General features: G+C 46.5%; 1 protein-coding gene across 3 annotated transcripts in view; it reads left to right on the top strand.

The window, feature by feature from the left end:
• GRIA3 (glutamate ionotropic receptor AMPA type subunit 3) overlaps positions 1–19,113 on the top strand; it is a 210,227-nt gene that overhangs the window by 152,460 nt on the left and 38,654 nt on the right. Inside the window, exons 13-14 of one of the 3 annotated variants that reach the window (XM_079962761.1) lie at positions 16,752–16,999; positions 17,727–17,841. In XM_079962761.1, the coding sequence (XP_079818887.1) occupies positions 16,752–16,999; positions 17,727–17,841 (363 nt within the window). Of the gene's footprint in view, positions 1–16,751; positions 17,000–17,726; positions 18,062–19,113 lie in introns of those variants that run through there. The other 2 variants (XM_079962759.1, XM_079962760.1) reach the window with 2 other exon arrangements.

The raw sequence follows: 19,113 nt of genomic DNA, 5'->3' as shown, positions 1-19,113 counted from the left end.
TATTGTGATCCCTGGTAAAGGTAAAGGGAACCCTGACCATTAGGTCCAGTCATGACCGACTCTGGGGTTGTGGCGCTCATCTCTTTTTATTGGCCGAGGGAGCCAGCATACAGCTTCCGGGTCATGACTAAGCTGCTTCTGGCAAACCAGAGCAGCGCACAGAAATGCTGTTTACCTTCCCGCTGGAGCGGTACCTATTTATCTACTTGCACTTTGATGTGCTTTCGAACTGCTAGGTTGGCAGGAGCAAGGACCGAGCAATGGGAGCTCACCCCGTCACGGGGATTCGAACCGCCAACTTTCTGATCAGCAAGTCCTAGATTCTGTGATTTAACCCACAGCGCCATGCAAAGACTTAGTAAGGTTTTCTAATTTATATTTACACACACACACACACACATTTACCATCTGCTTTTGAAAGTTTTGCCCCCCAAATAATAACAATAATAATCCAGTTTGTCCTGTGGCATAAGGGGTTGCTCCTGGAGGACCAAATTAGATGCCTTGGTTAAAGATGCAGCAAAAGATGCAACTATGTATCTTTGGCTGTGTTCATACCACATGTTTAAAGTTTATTTAAAGGCACACAGGGGTCGCACCCATACTACACATTTAAAGAAGTGTTGTACCCCTTTAAGCAATCCTGGCTTCCCTCAAAGAGGCATGAGAATTCATCCTTCACAGTTCCTAGAATCCTTAACAAACTACAGTCCCTAGGATTCAATGGGAGAAGTCTCATGTGTATTGAATTTGCTTTGATTGCATAGCATGGGCTGCTGGAGAGATGCCTTCTGCACAGCACAGTTCTGCACCTCTCGCATTTAAAGCGCAGGGCTTCCCCCTAGGAGAATCCTTGGAACTTTAGTTTACCCCTACAATTCCCAGCCCCCTTAAAAACTACAGTTCCCAGGATCCATTGGGGGAACTGTGAATTTGACAGCAATTCATTACAGGTGTGTGGGGTGGAGGATCCCTACTGGGAAGGCAGCATTTGGGAAGGGGAGACTGTTCTCTCCACTTGTCTCTTCAGATAGGATCCATTCAGCATTCAGTGAGTTCTGTTTCTATGTATTGTTTTGCTTCTGGTTTTTTATGGTTTTAAATTTATTTATTTATACTCAGTTATTGGAATGGGAGTGCTGCAACTCTCAGGTCCTGTTTGCAGGCCTCCAAGGGTCCAGAATCCTCCTAAGGGAAGACTGCAAACAGAACCTGAGAGCAGCAGCAAATGATGGGTGCAAATGCTTTAGAACATGAGAAGAGCCTGCTGGATTGGGCCAATGGCCCATCTAGTCTAGCATCCGTCTTTCGCAGTGGTCAGCCAGATGCCAATAGAAGGTCTGTAAGCAGGACCTGGGCTCTGTGGTTTAGACCACAGCGCCACCTGCATCCCTGTGATCCCTGGTATGATTCAGTAAAGTTTCATAGTGCCCAGCATCCTGTAGATGCCTCCTGGAAGCCTATGACCAGAACATGAAGGCAATTGTGCCTCACATAGTCTTGATTTCCAGCAATTGATACTGAGTCAGATATTGCCTTTGAACCTGTAGCTTCTTTATACAGTCACTATGGGTGATAGCTGTTAACAGATGCTCATTTTAATCCCTGAATTTGTATAATCCTTTTTAAAAGTCATTTGGGTGGGTGGCCATCACCACATCTTGTGGCATTGCACTCCACAGATTAATTACATATTCTGTGGAGGTGTACTTCCTTGTGTTTCACTGGATCAACCACATCCAGGTTCTAAAGTCATGACATGAGGGGACTCTTTTGCCTTAACCCCTTGTTCTCAACCTGCATCTTGTTATACACCACCTTTGTTCCAAGCTAAAAAGCAATGAACACTTCAGCCTTTCCTCATATGACACATGCTCCAGTCCTTTGGTTGTTTGGATTGTGCCTTTCTGTTCATTGTCAGTCCTCTTCCTCTTTCTTTCTGTGCTGAGAGGAATATTCTGGTGCCTGAGCACAGATATTATTATTTATTTATTTATTTATTTATTTATTGTGTTATACATTTGATGTTAGCCACTCTGAGCCTGGCTTCGGCTGGGGAGGGTGGGATATAAATAAAAATTATTATTATTATTATTATTATTATTATTATTATTATTAGTCACTCAGCAAGGTCTTGGAACATGAAGTTCTTGGTTGATGTCCCAGAATCTCTCTGGCACTTAGCCATGTGCAGGTGAGAGGTGCCTAGGTTAGTCCAATCTTTGGCCTCATTAGCAAAGCCACAAAGTATTAGTCACTGATGTTGTGGTGTTGTTTTTAATGAAATGGGGAACACTTACTATTTGAAAGTGGAATCACACCAGCAATTCATTTTATGTGAGCAGATGGTAATGAATTTCATCTGCTTCAGGACTGGTAGGCATCCAGCCAGCAACCTGTTTTATACTGCTGACTGTTTCCCTAGCCGTCATAATGGTTTGGTGGCTGGCAGGACTCAAACTTTATAGGTCAAACATTCCCATTCTTTAAAAAAAAATGCACCCTGAGTTCTCATGATATGGTGTTCTCATCTGTGTGTGTGACATTTTCACAGCAGAATATACTTTACGCTTCAAATAGCTACTAAGCTCCTGTAGCTTCCCAGCTGCAAGTTATCTGGCAACCAAGGGATTCCACTTAGTCATGTTGGCCACATGACCTGGAAAAACTGTCTGTGGACAAACGTCAGCTCCCTTGGCCAGTAAAGCGAGATGAGCGCCACAACCCCAGAGTCGTCTGCAACTGGACTTAACTGCCAGGGGTCCTTTACCTTTTTTTCTTTTTCTTATTTCTAGTTAGCAACACTAGGCAGCAATGCAACACAAGGGTGGTGCTATAAATGGCAGTCAATGGGTTTTGTGCACTTTTATCCACATTCTGGAATGCTTCTATCCCAATGGGATAGACATTGGGAATGTTTTAGCCTTTTTAGTGTAATCCTTGATTCTAAAAAAATAAAAATCCCTTCTATTTCAAAATGTCTGAGGTGATCTTCTACCTCTGCTATCCAATGCAGTATGTCTGTATGTCTGTTGCTAGGAGTTGCAAGTGATGAGAGTGCCATTGCTGTCAGGTTCTGTTTGTGGTCTTCCCACAGACACCAAGTTGGCCACTGTGAGAACAGGATGCTGGACTAAATGGGGCCATTGGCTTGATCTAGCAGGCTCCTGTGGTGTCATGGTTAGTGTGCTGGATTAGGACCTGGGAGACCAGGGTTCAAATTGCCACTCAACCATGAAGCTCCCTGGCTGACCTCGGGCTAGTGACTGTATCCCTTAGCCTAACCTACCTCACAGGGTTATTGTGAGGATAAAATGGGGAGAACTATGTATGTCACCTTTAATTCCTTGGAGTACATAGTTGTTGTTGTTTTGACAGGACATTGCATGACTAAAAACCGAATGCATTGCTATTGGGTTTAGGATAATGTAATGTATTGTGTTAAAGTTGCATAATGAATCTGATTCTTTCTGTACATCAGAATTAACAAGAGGATGATGGAATCCATAATTAGAAAAAAAATATATAGCATGTTGTCGCCATTTGTTTTTGATAATTCCAGTAGATCCAAGTGACCCTTGTACCCAGTTAGACCTCTGGGTAGTGGGGAACCTTTTTCAGTTACACTCTCTTCCATACAACCATCCAGGGGACACATACCAGCGGTGAGCAGGACAAAAAGCAAAAGTGGGTGAAGCAATTAAAGTAGGCTAGTTACCTCTGTAGGGGATGTGGGTGGCGCTGTGGGTAAAACCTCAGCGCCTAGGACTTGCCGATCGCATGGTCGGCGGTTCGAATCCCCGCAGCGGGGTGAGCTCCCGTCGTTCAGTCCCAGCTCCTGCCCACCTAGCAGTTTGAAAACACCCTTAAAGTGCAAGTAGATAAATAGGTACCGCTTTATAGCGGGAAGGTAAATGGCGTTTCCGTGTGCTGCGCTGGTGCAGGATCGCCAGAGCAGCTTCGTCATGCTGGCCACGTGACCTGGAAGTGTCCTCGGACAGCGCTGGCCCCTGGCCTCTTAAGTGAGATGGGCGAACAACCCTAGAGTCGGACACGACTGGCCCGTACGGGCAGGGGTACCTTTACCTTTACCTTTTAGTTACCTCTCTACCCTCCCTCTAAGCAAGCAAGAACGATTATTGAATCTCAATGGCACATTCTAGTCAGGCAAAAACACTCAAAGAGGGTGCACATCAGGCCAGGGAAAGGAATTTGGCCAGGGAATGGGTGCAACCTGTGGAAAATACCAAGTACCAGACAGAGGGGTCTAGAGGCCTGCATTCAGTCCCCGGGGTTGAAGTTCCCTACTCACAGAATTTAGTGGCAAATTCAGAAGTGCAGAGTAACTTCATTATAGTCTCAGCCACACACTCTTCTAAGATTATACAATCTTCTAAGATTATACATGAATAATCATTAGAGATCCATTGTAATGACCAATGCAGATCTCCATAAGTTGCCTTCCAGCTAGATCTACTTTTTCGTGCATATGCACATGGGCAAATGATTTGGAGTGTTCCAGTATCTTCTTTTGGAGTAACGTGGTTTTCCTGAAGTTCCATTGTATGTGGCAGAACTTGCACACCATTTTCTTGAAACTGAAGCATCTTGTGTTTTCAATATTGCCAAGAGCTTAACTTTGGAGCATACAGGAAAAACCACTACAGTATTTGGTGTTCTTTACACACAGCTCCTTTCACTCTGGCTTCAGTTAGTGCAAAGAGTGAGAATATTCCTTTTCAGTGGCTACAAATTTCCTCTTTCATGTTGGGCATCTCTAGGTTGCTGGAGACGGGGACCCTACTAGGGCCCTGCTGCAGAAATAGTAACAGGGCCTCGACCTACTGTGATCCCAGACTACTGCACTTCTGCCCACTTCTGGTCCTAAAGTGAAATCTTGTATATCTTCATAGCAAAATTTGGCATGGCTGATAAATGGTCCCCTTTGACTTGCATCCTGCAAATCTTCCCTCCACTCCATTTAACCTCTAATTGCGATTTGCAACACACACATGAGCAAATTTCACTCACTATCTCATGAATATTTGCTTGCAGAAGACACTAACTGTGAGACCTGAGACTTTGTGCAGGTCAGAGAGCAGAGCATGAATTGCAAAGTTGTTGAAGTGAAACTGCAGTAGAGCTTCAGCTAACGGGTTAACTTGGTAGCTAGGAGAATGTATCACTGGAGCAAAGCAGCCAGAGCCCCAGGGAAATGCAATCACTCCCTGTTTCCGTGTTCTACTTTTGGGAGAACAACTACGCGATAATGATAGTGACATTGCCTGAGATAGCTAAGGCTCCATATTCTTCCCCCCACCCCCTAACTTACTGTACCACTTTATATAACTGCTGTGTCACATGAATAGGTGCTTGTTAGAAGAAAATATATAGCTTCTCAGTAGGGACGCAAGTGTACAGGTGATGAATTGGTTAGATTATTAATTGATGAAAGACCTTTTGAACGATTGAAGAGGTGCCCTAAATGAATAATAGGTATTTTTACAAAAAAATAAAAATAAAGCTTACAAACATCACGAATGGTAGATCCTTTCACAGAAGAGATGTCCAGCTCTGTACATGCCTCATTTAGGATGGCAAAGAATCCTTCTGAACTTTAAAGACTACCATTGATTATTACAGCATAAGCTTGAAGTGTTTTCCTGAATGCATTGGATGGAGTAGAATGCAATATATGAAAGCTTGTATCGGGGGATGGGAGCCTTTTAGGGCCTGGGGGCTGCATTGCCTTCTGGGCAGCCTTTTGGGGGCCACATGTCCGTGGGGGTGGGAGGCCAGAGGCAAAAGCGGGCAAAGCAACAAAAATAATATAGCTTTGTACAGCATACTTATCCAGTCCTCTCTATCCTTTATCAAGTCACTCAAAAAGCTGTATCAGAACTCAAGGATGCATTCCAATCAGGATAAAAAGCAGGATCTGTGGTGAGGAGCATGATATGGGGAGTGTGCTGAGAGCCTGGAGTGACGCATTTGGCCCCATGTCCTGTGGTTTCCCACCCCAGCTTGTACCATAATTTGTTATTCTTTAAGGCACCACAATATTTTTTTTCTCTCTCTCTCTCTCTTTCTTTCTTTCTTTCTTTCTTTCTTTCTTTCTTTCTTTCTTTCTTTCTTTCTGGTTTTTGCTGCTGACTGAAACAGCTACCCATCCAGGCATTTTTAATATATATATAAAATGATAACAGACAAAATGCATGTCAAAGCCCAAAAACAACAGTTGTTAAATTACTTACTTACTTACTTAATGTCCAAAGGACTTGCCTTCTACAACCCAAAAACTGTCCAAATTCACCTGAGGCTTTGAGGGACTTGGAATGGAGCAGTCCAGTTTCCACGTTAGTGTCTGCTTGGCATGGTCGAGATCACTGGGTGGTGCTATAGCTAGAGGGGGCTAGCTGGGTTTTTTGCCCCAGGTGAAGCCTCCAGAGGGGTGCCATTGAGGCTCCCAGCCTGTGTGTGTGCATGTGGGGTGGTGCCAAACTGTGTCTTTGACCTGGGTGAAATAAAGCCTAGCTTTGCCTCTGCACTGGGGCTGGTTCTTGTTTTTTCCATCTCTCTGTGTGTGCATGTTGGAGTGAATAGAAGGCAGCTTGGCAGGGTTGGGGAATCTTAGACCTGGTGGCTTCTCTTATTTTGGCCTAGAGAATTTCCTTAGGCCACATGGCCCCACTCCTGGCTTGGTTGCCTGGTTGAACCCTTTCCCTCTGGACAGCCTTGCACTCGTGGCTGTCTCAGTCGCTGGCAGAATCCATCAGTGGGCGTTTCTTAAACTTCTTCCAGCAAAAAAGTTCTTTGACGCCAAGTCTCCTCCTACTCTCCCTGCGCAGAAGTCTTCTGCGCAGGGAGGGTGTGGGCAGCGGAGTACCCGTGCTCTCCCCACTGGTCTCCGCTGAAGAGTCCTGGAGCCTTTTCTCCCATTCCCCCATCTGCCCCCCTTCACCCCTGGTGTTACGCTGATTTCCTTCCCCACCAGATGGGCTGCCTCTCTCCCTGCTGGGACCCTCTCCGGCATCGCTCTGGAGCCTTCCCTCCACCTCTGGCTCCGATGGCAGTTCCCTGACAGTATGTATACAAACTCAGTGAGAGGTGTGAGCTTGCCTGGTAATGTCATTTATATCAGGTTCAGTTTAAGACAAACAAACTCTCATCTCCTCATCAACACAAATAATCCTTTCTCTTTTCTAATTTTTCATATTTGTCAGAGTTTAAAACCCCTGTTTGTGGAGAACTGTAGAACAATCCCCAAAGCTCCTGAAGAGGGGCATGGATACTGTTTCTGGTTAGAATCATATAACTGTAGAGTTGGAAGGGATCCTGAGGATCATCTAGTCCAACCCCTGCAATGCAGGAATCTCAGCTAAAGCATCCACAACAGATGGCCATCCAACCTCTGTCTAAAGACCTCCAAGGAAGGAGAGTCCACTACCTCTTGTGGAAGTCCACTGCTGAACAGCTCTTACTGTCAGAAAGTTTTTTCTGATGTTTAGCTGGAATCTCCTTTCTTGTAGAATCAATTGGTTTCAGTCCTACTGTCCAGAGCAAGAGAAGACAAACTTACTCCATCCTTCATGTGACAGCCCTTTAGATATTTGAGGATGGCTGTCAGATAGTCCTCTGTATCAAAATGGGATAGCTGCCTTTGACAGCCTTTTCCTGCAGATGGGAAGCATTTACATATATCCAAATGTAATGAATATGCCACTGCTGTGATACTGTGGGATACCTGAGAGAGGGGAGAAGAAACAATCCAGAAGTGAAGTTGTCTTAAGTCTACAGCTGTGGCAGCTTATCTGCCTGGTAAATCTTTTAATTACATTCAGCATCTAATGACTCGCAATTGTACAAGTAGATATGTAAGCTCTGCTGCTGCAGAACCTGATGCCACAGTTGTAAGGACATGGGGAAATAAGAAGAGCATGCTATCTCTCCCCCCACCCCCAATGTTTTTGTACTATGCTATGCTACACTGAGGGGGACGCAGGTGGCACTGTGGGTTAAACCACAGAGCCTAAGACTTGCCGATCAGAAGGTCGACGGTTCGAATCCCCGCAATGGGGTGAGCTCCTGTTGCTCGGTTCCTGCTCCTGCCAACCTAGCAGTTCGAAAGCACATCAAAGTGCAAGTCTGGCGGGAAGGTAAACGGTGTTTCCGTGTGCTGCTCTGGTTCGCCAGAAGTGGCTTAGTCATGCTGGCCACATGAAGCTGTACGCCGGCTCCCTCAGCCAATAAAGCGAGATGAGCGCCGCAACCCCAGAGTCAGTCACGACTGGACCTAATAGTCAGGGGTCCCTTTACACTTTACCTTTATGCTTCACTGAAATGCTTAAATGCTTCTTTGAATCTTCCTGCCACACTTGCCATCCTCTCCTGCCACACCATTGTGGTGCATCCCCAACTCACAAGCCACTCCATACTCACAAATTGCCAAAGCTGCTCTTGGGCACTTTCTGTGTCATCCTAATCAACTGCTGAAGGTAGTTGTGCAAATGAAAAGGGATGGACCCCCACATAGCCTGGGACTACAACAAGGTGCATGAAATATACTCAGAGTCGCAAAGTGATTTCATGCTCTTTATTCAGCTCATAGTGGTGAGGAGGAATGAATGAATGTCCCCTCAAAGTATCTGCTTTATATACATTATTTACACAATGGGCTGCACATGATTGGCTAATTCTGGAATTCTACTGTAAGCCAATCAGGTTGTGGATTCACTTATATCTGGAGCATGATTGGGTGGTTCCTGCCAACCAATCATACTGCTGCATTGTTCTAGGACCAATCAGACTGCTGCATTCTGAATCCTATTGTTCTAGGACCAATCAGACTGCTGCAATTTGGATCCTATTGTTCTAGGACCAATCAGACTGCTGCAGTTTGGATCCTATTCAACTCAGTACATAACACCCCTCCCCTCTAAGTTCCAGTCCTGCCCGGGAGGTCGCATTCATAGTCCTCGAGGTACGCCAGCGGCCTACGTGTGCGTTGCAGCCTGTAGTGTTCCCTGGTCCGGGGGTTCAGGTTCTGGCTCGTGTTCCAAGGATGCTGGCTGTGATGGGCCTGTTTGGTCTGGCGCAACCGGCTCGCTCAGTCGTGGTTCTGGTTCCGGTGTCCTTTCGGCCTTGCGGGTCCTCTCTGTATTTACTGATTCTGCCTCTCCTGCTGGCCCCTCCTGCTCTATGGGCCTCACTGCCCCTCTGTTCCCTTGGGACTCCTCTGACCTTTCCTCCTCCTGGTTTTCTCCCAGGAATCGTCGCAGTATCTGGTCGCAGTGGCAGCACCAGCATTGCCCCCCACCCATTAGCACCTCGTATGACACAGAGCCACTGACCCTGGTGACTGTGGCGGGTACCCATGCTGGGCCTGCCCCAAAATTCTTTGCGTACACTGGGTCCTGGGCCTCGAAGGTCCGGGGGTTCCTGCCTTCCCCCACCACTACCTCATCCTGAGCTCTATCGGGGTGAAGGTGGTCCAATCTGATTGCAAGGCGCCGACCCATTAGTAGTTCAGCGGGGCTCCAGCCAGTCGTTGAGCTGGGGGTGCTGTGCTGTGCTCAGAGGAATGTGGCAAGGCAGTACTCCCAATCCCCTTGCGTCATGCGGCGAAGGGTGTCCTTGGTGGTCCGCACCATGCGTTCTGCTTGGCCATTGGTGGCAGGGTGGAATGGCGCCGAATGGATGTGGCGGATGGCGTTCTGCGCTGTGAAGGTTTGGAATTCTCCTGACGTAAATGCAGTCCCGTTGTCTGAGACGAGAGTGTCAGGGAGCCCGTGGGTTGCAAACAGTCTGCGTAGTACCCGGATGGCTGTGGATGTAGAAGTGGACGGTACCAGTGCGACTTCCAGCCATTTGGTGTAGGAGTCCACCACTATGAAGAATGTTTTCCCCTGAAAGGGGCCAGCGAAGTCCACATGCAGGCGTGACCATGTTGCTCGGGCGGACTTCCAGAACTGGACTGGGGCCCTTGGGGGATCTGGGCAGGATTCTTGGCAGGCCTGGCAGTGTTTGACCCAGGCCTCTATCTCTCCGTCGATCCCCGGCCACCACACATAACTCCTGGCAAGGGCCTTCATTCTTACTACCCCTGGGTGTGTCTCGTGTAGGGCTGTGAGGACCCTTTTGCGGAGGGGCTGGGGAACAACGACCCTGCTTCCCCATAACAGGCACCCCTTGTGGGCTGACAGTTCATGTTTGCGGGTTGTGTAGCCAGCAAATTCTGGCCCAGGGCTGCTGCTGGGCCATCCCCTCCACACCCAGTCCAGAACCCGGGAGATGACCCTATCTTTCTTGGAATGGTGTGCAACTTCTTGTGCCTGAATGGGGCGGTCGGGAAGCAGCTCCAGGCTCATAACCTCTTGTGCAGGTGCTGGGTCGGGGCCTGTTTCCGGTAGTGGTAGCCTGCTGAGGGCGTCCGCATGGCCCATCGCCTTCCCCAGGCGGTGAATCAGTGCATACTGGTAGCTGGCAAGGAAAATTGACGCAAGGAGACAGCACTTGGGGAGTCTGCTTTTCGGGGGCAAACAAGCCAAGCAACGGCTTGTGGTCAGTCACCACAGTGAAGGGCCGCCCGTACAAGAAATCATGGAATTTTTTTACTCCCTTCACGATTGCCAGACCCTCCTTGTCTATTTGCGAGTAGTTCCGCTCGGTTGCGTTGAGTGTCTGGGAAAAGTATGCTACCGGTACCTCTCTTCTATCCGCGAGTTGGTGTCCCAGGACAGCGCCAATGCCATAGGGCGAGGCGTCGCATGCTAGCACCACCGGCAGCCTCTCGTTGAAGTGTGCCAAGACCGAGTTTGAGACAAGCAAGTCCTTGACTGCCTGGAATGCAGCCTCCTGGCGCTGGCCCCACACCCAAGGGGCCCGCTTGTCCAGGAGTCTGTGTAGGGGCTCCGCTACCGCCGCCTTGTGGGGAAGGAAGGAATGGTAAAAGTTCAATAGTCCCAAGAAGGCCTGAAGTTCAGTCTTGCTCTTGGGCGCTGGGGCATCACAAATGGCCCATACCTTGTCCCCAGTCGGGTGGACCCCTTCTGCGTCCACCATAAATCCCAGAAAGTCCACCTGAGGCACTCCTAGTAGACATTTTTCCCGCTTCACCTTGAGACCCGCCGTCTGGAAGCGGTGCAGAACGGTGCGGAGGCGGTCCTCAAACTCCTCTGGTGTGGGCCCGGCAATCAACACATCATCGAAGAAGGAGGTGACGCCAGGAATCCCTTTAATGAGCGAGTCCATTAAATTCTGGAATATGCCTGGTGCCACACTGACACCAAATTGCAGCCGCTTTACCCTGAACGCTCCTCTGTGCGTCACAATCGTCTGTGCTTCTGCTGTGGCCTCATCTACAAGGACATGGCTGACCACTGGCACTGGGTATGCATGGGCCGTGAGGGCCTTGTTTATGGTACATTTGTAGTCTGCGCAGATGCGGACCGAACCATTAGGCTTGACGGGTGTGACGATTGGGGTTTCCCAGGGGGCATTAGGCACTGGCTCCAGCACTCCTTGCTCCACGAACCGGTCCAATTCCTCGTCTATACGGGGTTTCAGGGCGAACAGGACCCGGCGGGCCTTGAGCCTGACCGGTCGTACTGCGGGGTCAAGCTGTAGAGCAATGGGGGGGGCATATACTGTCCCAATTTCCCATCGAAAACCCCTGGCCGAGCTCGACATACCCGGGCGATGTGTCCCAATTTTCTGCACTGCCTGCACTCTGCATTGCGGAAACGGCAGGTCCTCCTCTCGTGACTTTCTCCGCAGCTTGCGCAGTTCCCTCCTTCTCGTCGAGGCAGCTGTGGTACGTGGGCTGCTTGAGTGCGCTGCTGTACTCGGTGCACCTCCTCCCTGTCAGATCCTGAGTCGTCGGTGAGGTCTTCGTGGTGGACCCTCGGTTGGGATGGCAGGCTCAGCCGTGCCTCTTGCGTCGACCTCTTGGCAGCTTCCGTTGCCAGGGACTCCTCCAGAGCGACCTGGAACGTTAGGTCCTTCTTAGTGTAGAGGCGTCGTTGCAGCTTCTCATCCTTCAGGCCACCGACAAGACGGTCACGAAGCATGTTCTCCAGCTCTGAGAAGTTGCAGAACCGGGCAGCTTGGCGGAGTGAGGTCACAAACCCAGTTATGGTTTCCCCAGGGGCTTGCCGCTTTGCGTAGAAGGCATTTCAACGAGCCACCACTGAGAGCTGCGGCGAAAAGTGCCCCTTCAGCTGTTCCATTATTGTTTTGTATGGAACAGTAGTGACGTCTTCAGGTGCAAGGAGAGCCCAGGCGATTTCAAACATCTCCTCTCCACAGATGCTGAAGAATATCGCCCTCTTCTTGGCGTCTTCGTCATCGGTGACCCCTTTGGCTTCTAGGAGGAAGGTGAAACGGGAGGCGTACACTTCCCAGTCTCCAGATGCTGGGTTGAACGGCGAGAAGCTGCTCTCGGTTGCCATTCTGAGTTCCTTGTGTCCCGGAGCTGAAGCCTGGATACACGGTGCGAGGCAGCAGTGCGGCAGGTGGCGGTGCTGCGGTGCTGTGTGTGGCAGTCAGCTCAGTGGGATCCCACCTTCGTCGCCAGTGAAATATACTCAGAGTCGCAAAGTGATTTCATGCTCTTTATTCAGTCCCCTCAAAGTATCTGCTTTATATACATTATTTACATGGGCTGCACATGATTGGCTAATTCTGGAATTCTACTGTGAGCCAATCAGGTTGTGGATTCACTTATATCTGGAGCATAATTGGGTGGTTCCTGCCAACCAATCAGACTGCTGCATTGTTCTAGGACCAATCAGACTGCTGCATTCTGAATCCTATTGTTCTAGGACCAATCAGACTGCTGCAATTTGGATCCTATTGTTCTAGGACCAATCAGACTGCTGCAGTTTGGATCCTATTCAACTCAGTACATAACAGTGCAATAAGCAGTTAACATTTAAGACATCCATAAAGTTGGATGCCCATTTGGCCAAAACACCAGATTCCGAGCTTAGCTGGTCACACATACACCGTGCAGGATGAAATGATGTTTGTTATTTTCCTGCCTTAAATGACTGCTCTATCTTTGGGGACAGGAGCTTCATTGGAGAAAGGATTCTTTGCTTGTATCCTCTGGGCATCTCGCTTAGCCTCTGAGCTCTTAGCATTGTACACTGCACTAGGTTTCCAGAGCAATCTTGTAATGCTCCCAGGGCCTAATAATTTCTTCCCTGCAGGCAAAGCAAGGAAATATAGGAAGTGATAGCAGTCCCAGCACACAAAAGGATCTATCTTATTCTTAACTGTTGCTTACCAAGAACAAACCTTGGTGACAGCTAGGGAAGGGGGGAGAATTCAATTTAGTTCACATTTAATGACAAAACCTACTTAATTCATGCTTTCCGAAACATGGGAACCAAAATACCTGCCATCCTTCAAAATTCACACTCTGTCGCATTTTTGCAAAATAAAAAATCAAGATTCCCTGTGCTCTGCTCCACTTCCTCTTTCTTCCTGCCCAGGGTAGCCCTATCTTCTGCCTGCACCTCAGAGCTGGGGCAGCAGCCTCTCCTCCTCCTTGTTTGCTCTCCAGCAACCACTACAAGCTGCCCAAGGGAAGAGGGTGGTAGTGATGGCCAGGGAGAGGTCAGGGAGAAGCCAGGGAGAGGCAACAGAATGGTCCCTTGCAGCTGCAGTTGCCGCCACCACCACCTAGGACAAGCACCTTCTCAACCTCCTTCTCAAGCTTGGCGATGGTGGCACTGGTGGAGCCGACCTTCTGATCAGCAAGTCCTAGGCTCTGTGGTTTAACACACAGCGCCATGCAAAGACTTAGTAAGGTTTTCTAATTTATATTTACACACACACACACACACACCATCTGCTTTTGAAAGTCCCATTGCCCCCCAAATAATAATAACAATAATAATAATCCAGTTTGTCCTGTGGCATAAGGGGTTGCTCCTGGAGGACCAAATTAGATGCCTTGGTTAAAGATGCAGCAAAAGATGCAACTATGTATCTTTGGCTGTGTTCATACCACATGTTTAAAGTTTATTTAAAGGCACACGGGGGTCGCACCCATACTACACATTTAAAGAAGTGTTGTACCCCTTTAAGCAATCCTGGCTTCCCTCAAAGAGGCATGAGAATTCATCCTTCACAGTTCCTAGAATCCTTAACAAACTACAGTCCCTAGGATTCAATGGGAGAAGTCTCATGTGTATTAAATTTGCTTTGATTGCATAGCATGGGCTGCTGGAGAGATGCCTTCTGCACAGCACAGTTCTGCACCTCTCGCATTTAAAGCGCAGGGCTTCCCCCTAGGAGAATCCTTGGAACTTTAGTTTACCCCTACAATTCCCAGCCCCCTTAAAAACTACAGTTCCCAGGATCCATTGGGGGAACTGTGAATTTGACAGCAATTCATTACAGGTGTGTGGGGTGGAGGATCCCTACTGGGAAGGCAGCACTTGGGAAGGGGAGACTGTTCTCTCCACTTGTCTCTTCAGATAGGATCCATTCAGCATTCAGTGAGTTCTGTTTCTATGTATTGTTTTGCTTCTAGTTTTTTATGGTTTTAAATTTATTTATTTATACTCAAGTTATTGGAATGGGAGTGCTGCAACTCTCAGGTCCTGTTTGCAGGCCTCCAAGGGTCCAGAATCCTCCTAAGGGAAGACTGCAAACAGAACCTGAGAGCAGCAGCAAATGATGGGTGCAAATGCTTTAGAACATGAGAAGAGCCTGCTGGATTGGGCCAATGGCCCATCTAGTCTAGCATCCGTCTTTCGCAGTGGTCAGCCAGATGCCAATAGAAGTTCTGTAAGCAGGACCTGGGCAAAACTCCCCCCCCCCCCACAGTTCCCAACAACTGGCTTTCAGAAGCATAGTGATTCCAACAAGAGGAGGTAGAACATAGCCAACTCAGCAGCTAGAAACTGATAGTCTGACCCTGAAGGAATTTTCCTAATCCTTTTAGAAAGTTGGTAGATACTTTAAAATGCACTGGTGGAGGAAATAGGGACAGTCCAGGCTCAAATGAGAACCTGGCTGGCTTTTCTAATTTTGGGACTGTCCCTGGTTAATAGAGTGCGTTGGAGAGTGCGTTGTTCTGACTGAGTGCTAAAGAATGGGTTTTCTTGGGGAAAGGCAAAACTGCTCAGACCCATGGCTAGAAAGCACAGGACAAGAGGAAAACTGCTCAGACCTGCCCTTTCTATGCATGGGACAAATGGAAATGTGGATGAGCCCTAGATCTAGTCAAGAGGACTTTAGACAGTCCTACTTAGAGATGCTGGAGATTTTATTTGAGGATTTAATGGAGCCTTATGGGTTGAATCCAACTAAGTTTTTACCCACAGTTTCCCCACTGAAATTAATGGACCTATATTAGCCACATTCTACTTTGAGTAGAACCAACAATGAATACATGCAAAGCTCTATTACTGATCCAACACCCTTCCCAGTGATTACAAAATAGTAGCTCAAGGCAGCTATCTGTTTTCTGTAGTGAAAGTAGTGTGGTAGTCTTCTTAGTTATTTCTGAAAGAGTTTCCAAAGGAGCATCAGGAGTTGCTGATAATGTCTATTTATAATCGACAATAAATATCTGTTTGTAGAAGGTAGTTTTAATCTCTCTGAAGGCCTACATGAAAGACTTAGAAATATGTTTGCATTTGAACTGTCCCTAAAAACACGCATGCAAAACAACCCCCCAGAAAGCTATCATCATTATCTCTTGAAGTTGTAAGAAATATTTGCCTCTGGTCTTCTAAAGAGCAGTATCAAAAAAAAGGAAAATGGATTTTGCAGAGTACATAAGAGAAATCACTTCCATTTGTGGGCTTCAACACTTGGCTTCTCTCCATGTGTTTGTGATGAGGGCAAGCCGAATGTAGGAAGCTGGATTGGAAGGAAGTCTTTTATGTACCACTGTATTTTCACCAGTATACGATAATTACATCAGGCCACTGAACCCACTTGAGTTGAGATCAGAGTAATAGGGAAAGGACTGTGGCACTGTACAGAGCACATGCTTTTGCATGCAAAACGGCACAGATGATGATGGTGGTGGTGATTTCAGTCCTTTCCCTATTACTCTGATCTCAACTCAAGTGGGTTCAGTGGCCTGATGTAATTATCATATACTGGTGAAAATACAGTGGTACATAAAAGACTTCCTTCCAATCCTGCTTCCTACATTTGGCTTGCCCTCATCACAAACACATGGAGAGAAGCCAAACTATTTCCCCTATGGACCTCTTGGAAATTTCCAAGAAATTTGGCAGACCACTTAATGATATTTCTGCTTGTTTTAGCGATTACAATGAAGTGTTCTAGATGCTCTATGGGGTTTTTTAATTGTATTTTTATTTCTTCCTTTATTTCTTGTGTTGCATTTTACTTTATTAGACCTTGAATTCCATAGAATTCAAACTGTAATGCAATATAAGAAATAAAAGAAGCAACAAAAGAAGGATGAAGTCTGAAGAAGTGCGCATGCACACAAAAGCTTGTACCCAGAACAAACTTAGTTGGTCTCTAAGGCGCTACTGGACAATTTTTTTTTGTTTTTTATATTTATTTCAACAAAAATACTGTTAAATATAATCATGAGTATTCATTGCAGACATGCCACGGACCACCTGAAGGAAGCTCAGTGGTCCACAGGCCACAGTTTGGGAGCCCCTGGACTCTGCTAAGAATTTTGTAAAGTGAGAAATTGCATGTTAACCTTTCCTTCTTCCTCCACCCCAACTTCCTGTCTTCTACAGAGATCCAAAATAGCTGTCTATGAGAAAATGTGGTCGTACATGAAGTCGGCAGAGCCATCTGTATTTGCCAAAACAACAGCGGACGGGGTAGCCCGCGTGAGGAAATCTAAGGGGAAGTTTGCCTTCCTGCTCGAATCGACCATGAATGAGTACATTGAACAACGGAAGCCTTGTGACACAATGAAAGTTGGTGGGAACCTGGATTCCAAAGGCTATGGTGTAGCAACTCCCAAAGGCTCAGCATTAAGGTGGGTGGAATAATATAACAATATCCATGTTGTTATAGTATTCCACCTACCCTGATGTATTGTGTTGTCTTTTTCTTTCTTGTGGATTTGAGGTAAACTTAAAAAAGTTTTCAAAAAAAAATCAGTATTCCATGAAGTTAAATAAGACGGTAAATTATGGTTTCATTGACTTTAATGCATCCATTTTTTTTCTAAATGTTCTCTCCGTGTTGTCCTTTCCGATTGTTTGTTGCTGTTTTTAATTTTACAGTCCAGTGGCTTTTTTCAATTTAAATGGTAAAAGCCCAAGTTAAAAACCGCCATACGTGACGGGTGTTAATTGCATGACGTGGTGTTCTCGTCGCCTCTTTTTTTAAAATCCCCTCCTCCTCCTCCTCCTTCTCCTCCTCCTCCTCCTCCTCCTCCTCCTTCTTATTTTTTCTCAAAAAACAATTTCCCCATCCCGCACACTTCCGTTTTTTAAGCAAATGTTTAGATCCTCCATGCCACCTTTCCAATATTTAAACCCTGTTATTTGCTGTAACAAACACGTTCTCTATATAGCTCCACCTCCCTGTGAAAAACCAAAAAGAAAAAAAAAGTGAAAGAGAGAGAGTGAGAGAGAAAAGAGGAAACAAAAATTACCGGCCAATTTGTCCTCCTTCTGCTCCTTTCTTTATACGTTTTTTAACGACTTTAACCGAGCATCTGTGCATTATTCTTACGAGTTATGTTTTATCGTTTCAAGAAATGCTGTTAACCTGGCAGTATTAAAACTGAATGAGCAAGGCCTCTTGGACAAATTGAAAAACAAATGGTGGTACGACAAAGGAGAGTGCGGCAGCGGGGGAGGTGACTCCAAGGTCAGCCTCAATGTCACCACAATCGGGTACCTTAGTCAAGAGTAATCGGCAAGGCTGTTATTTTATGCATCAGGGAAAAAAGAGCCTGGAAGATGAGAAACCATCTTGAAACCATCTTGTTCAAGTCACTTGCTTGTCCAGTAGCTTGCAAGGCTCAGGGAGGGGGGATTTCTTTTCTTCTTCCCCCCTTCCTTTGCACTGCTACCGTTGCAATCAATCCTGGGTCCTTATTTAACTAACAGAGAGAAAGAGAGGAGAAACCAGACTGAGGGTTTCATCCAATGCTTGTCATACTCAAAGTTGGCCCACTGAAATTAGTGGGCATGGTTAACTGAGGTCTGTTAATGGCATTGGGTCTGCTCTGAGTATAACTTCTTTGGATGCAATCCAAGGAATCCTCTCTTGTTGCATTCATTGAGTTGGATGTGGTTATATGATGGGTTATGGATTGAGTGGGATGGGTTATATGAGTCTCTGCTTATACACCAGCGGTTTTTACTGAGCCAGTCTGTCCCCGTTTGTATGTGGCCTCTGGTAGGTGCGGCAGGCAGATATGTTTCAAGGATTCACTCTTCAGATCCCAGCCAGGGTTGCCAAATGTTAGCCTTGTATCTTGGTTGCATATGTAGCACAGGGCACTGAGTATTTCCAAAAAAATCAGAGTTCAGATATGTAAATAAGCTGGTTTGAAAATAAGTTGTGTGTGTGTGTGTGTGTGTGTGTGTGTGTGTGTGTTCGAATGTGTTAGATTGCCAAGACCTTTGCTGAAAATGAATTACTAATTTTCTCAAGTTACATATTAAACACAAAGAAAATGAGGAGGAGGAGTATTTAAGTTTAGAAATATACATTTTAAAAATCATATTGTTTCTGGATTTGCTGGCTCTTTAAGCTGATAATTTTTCATTGCTAATTTTTAATACGTATTGTTGTATATAGTTCTGGTTAATGGATACTAGGATAGTTAAATAACCAGATGCTCAGTTTGTGATTTGTTAGAAAGAAAGAAACAATATCCATGTTGAATTTTTAAAGACATATTTTTAAAATAGGGTTGCTACTTCCTTCCCTGACAAAATACCCCATGCCTTCGAGATTTGCAGACCTTCCAAGTGTCCCTGTTTACCAGGAACAGTCCCGGATTTACTGAAGCCGTCCCAGTTTCTGATTTAATCCCAGAATGTCCCACTTTTCTTTAGGACATCCTTATTTTCACTGGAGAAATGTTGGAGAGTATGGTATTATGTGACCCAAGGAGATAAGCAGCTTTGC

The sequence above is a fragment of the Podarcis cretensis genome (assembly GCF_951804945.1).
Source record: "Podarcis cretensis genome assembly, chromosome: Z".
Lineage (NCBI taxonomy): Eukaryota > Metazoa > Chordata > Lepidosauria > Squamata > Lacertidae > Podarcis > Podarcis cretensis.
The sequence above is the reverse complement of the archived record's forward strand: the minus strand, read 5'-3'. Positions and strand labels throughout refer to the sequence as shown.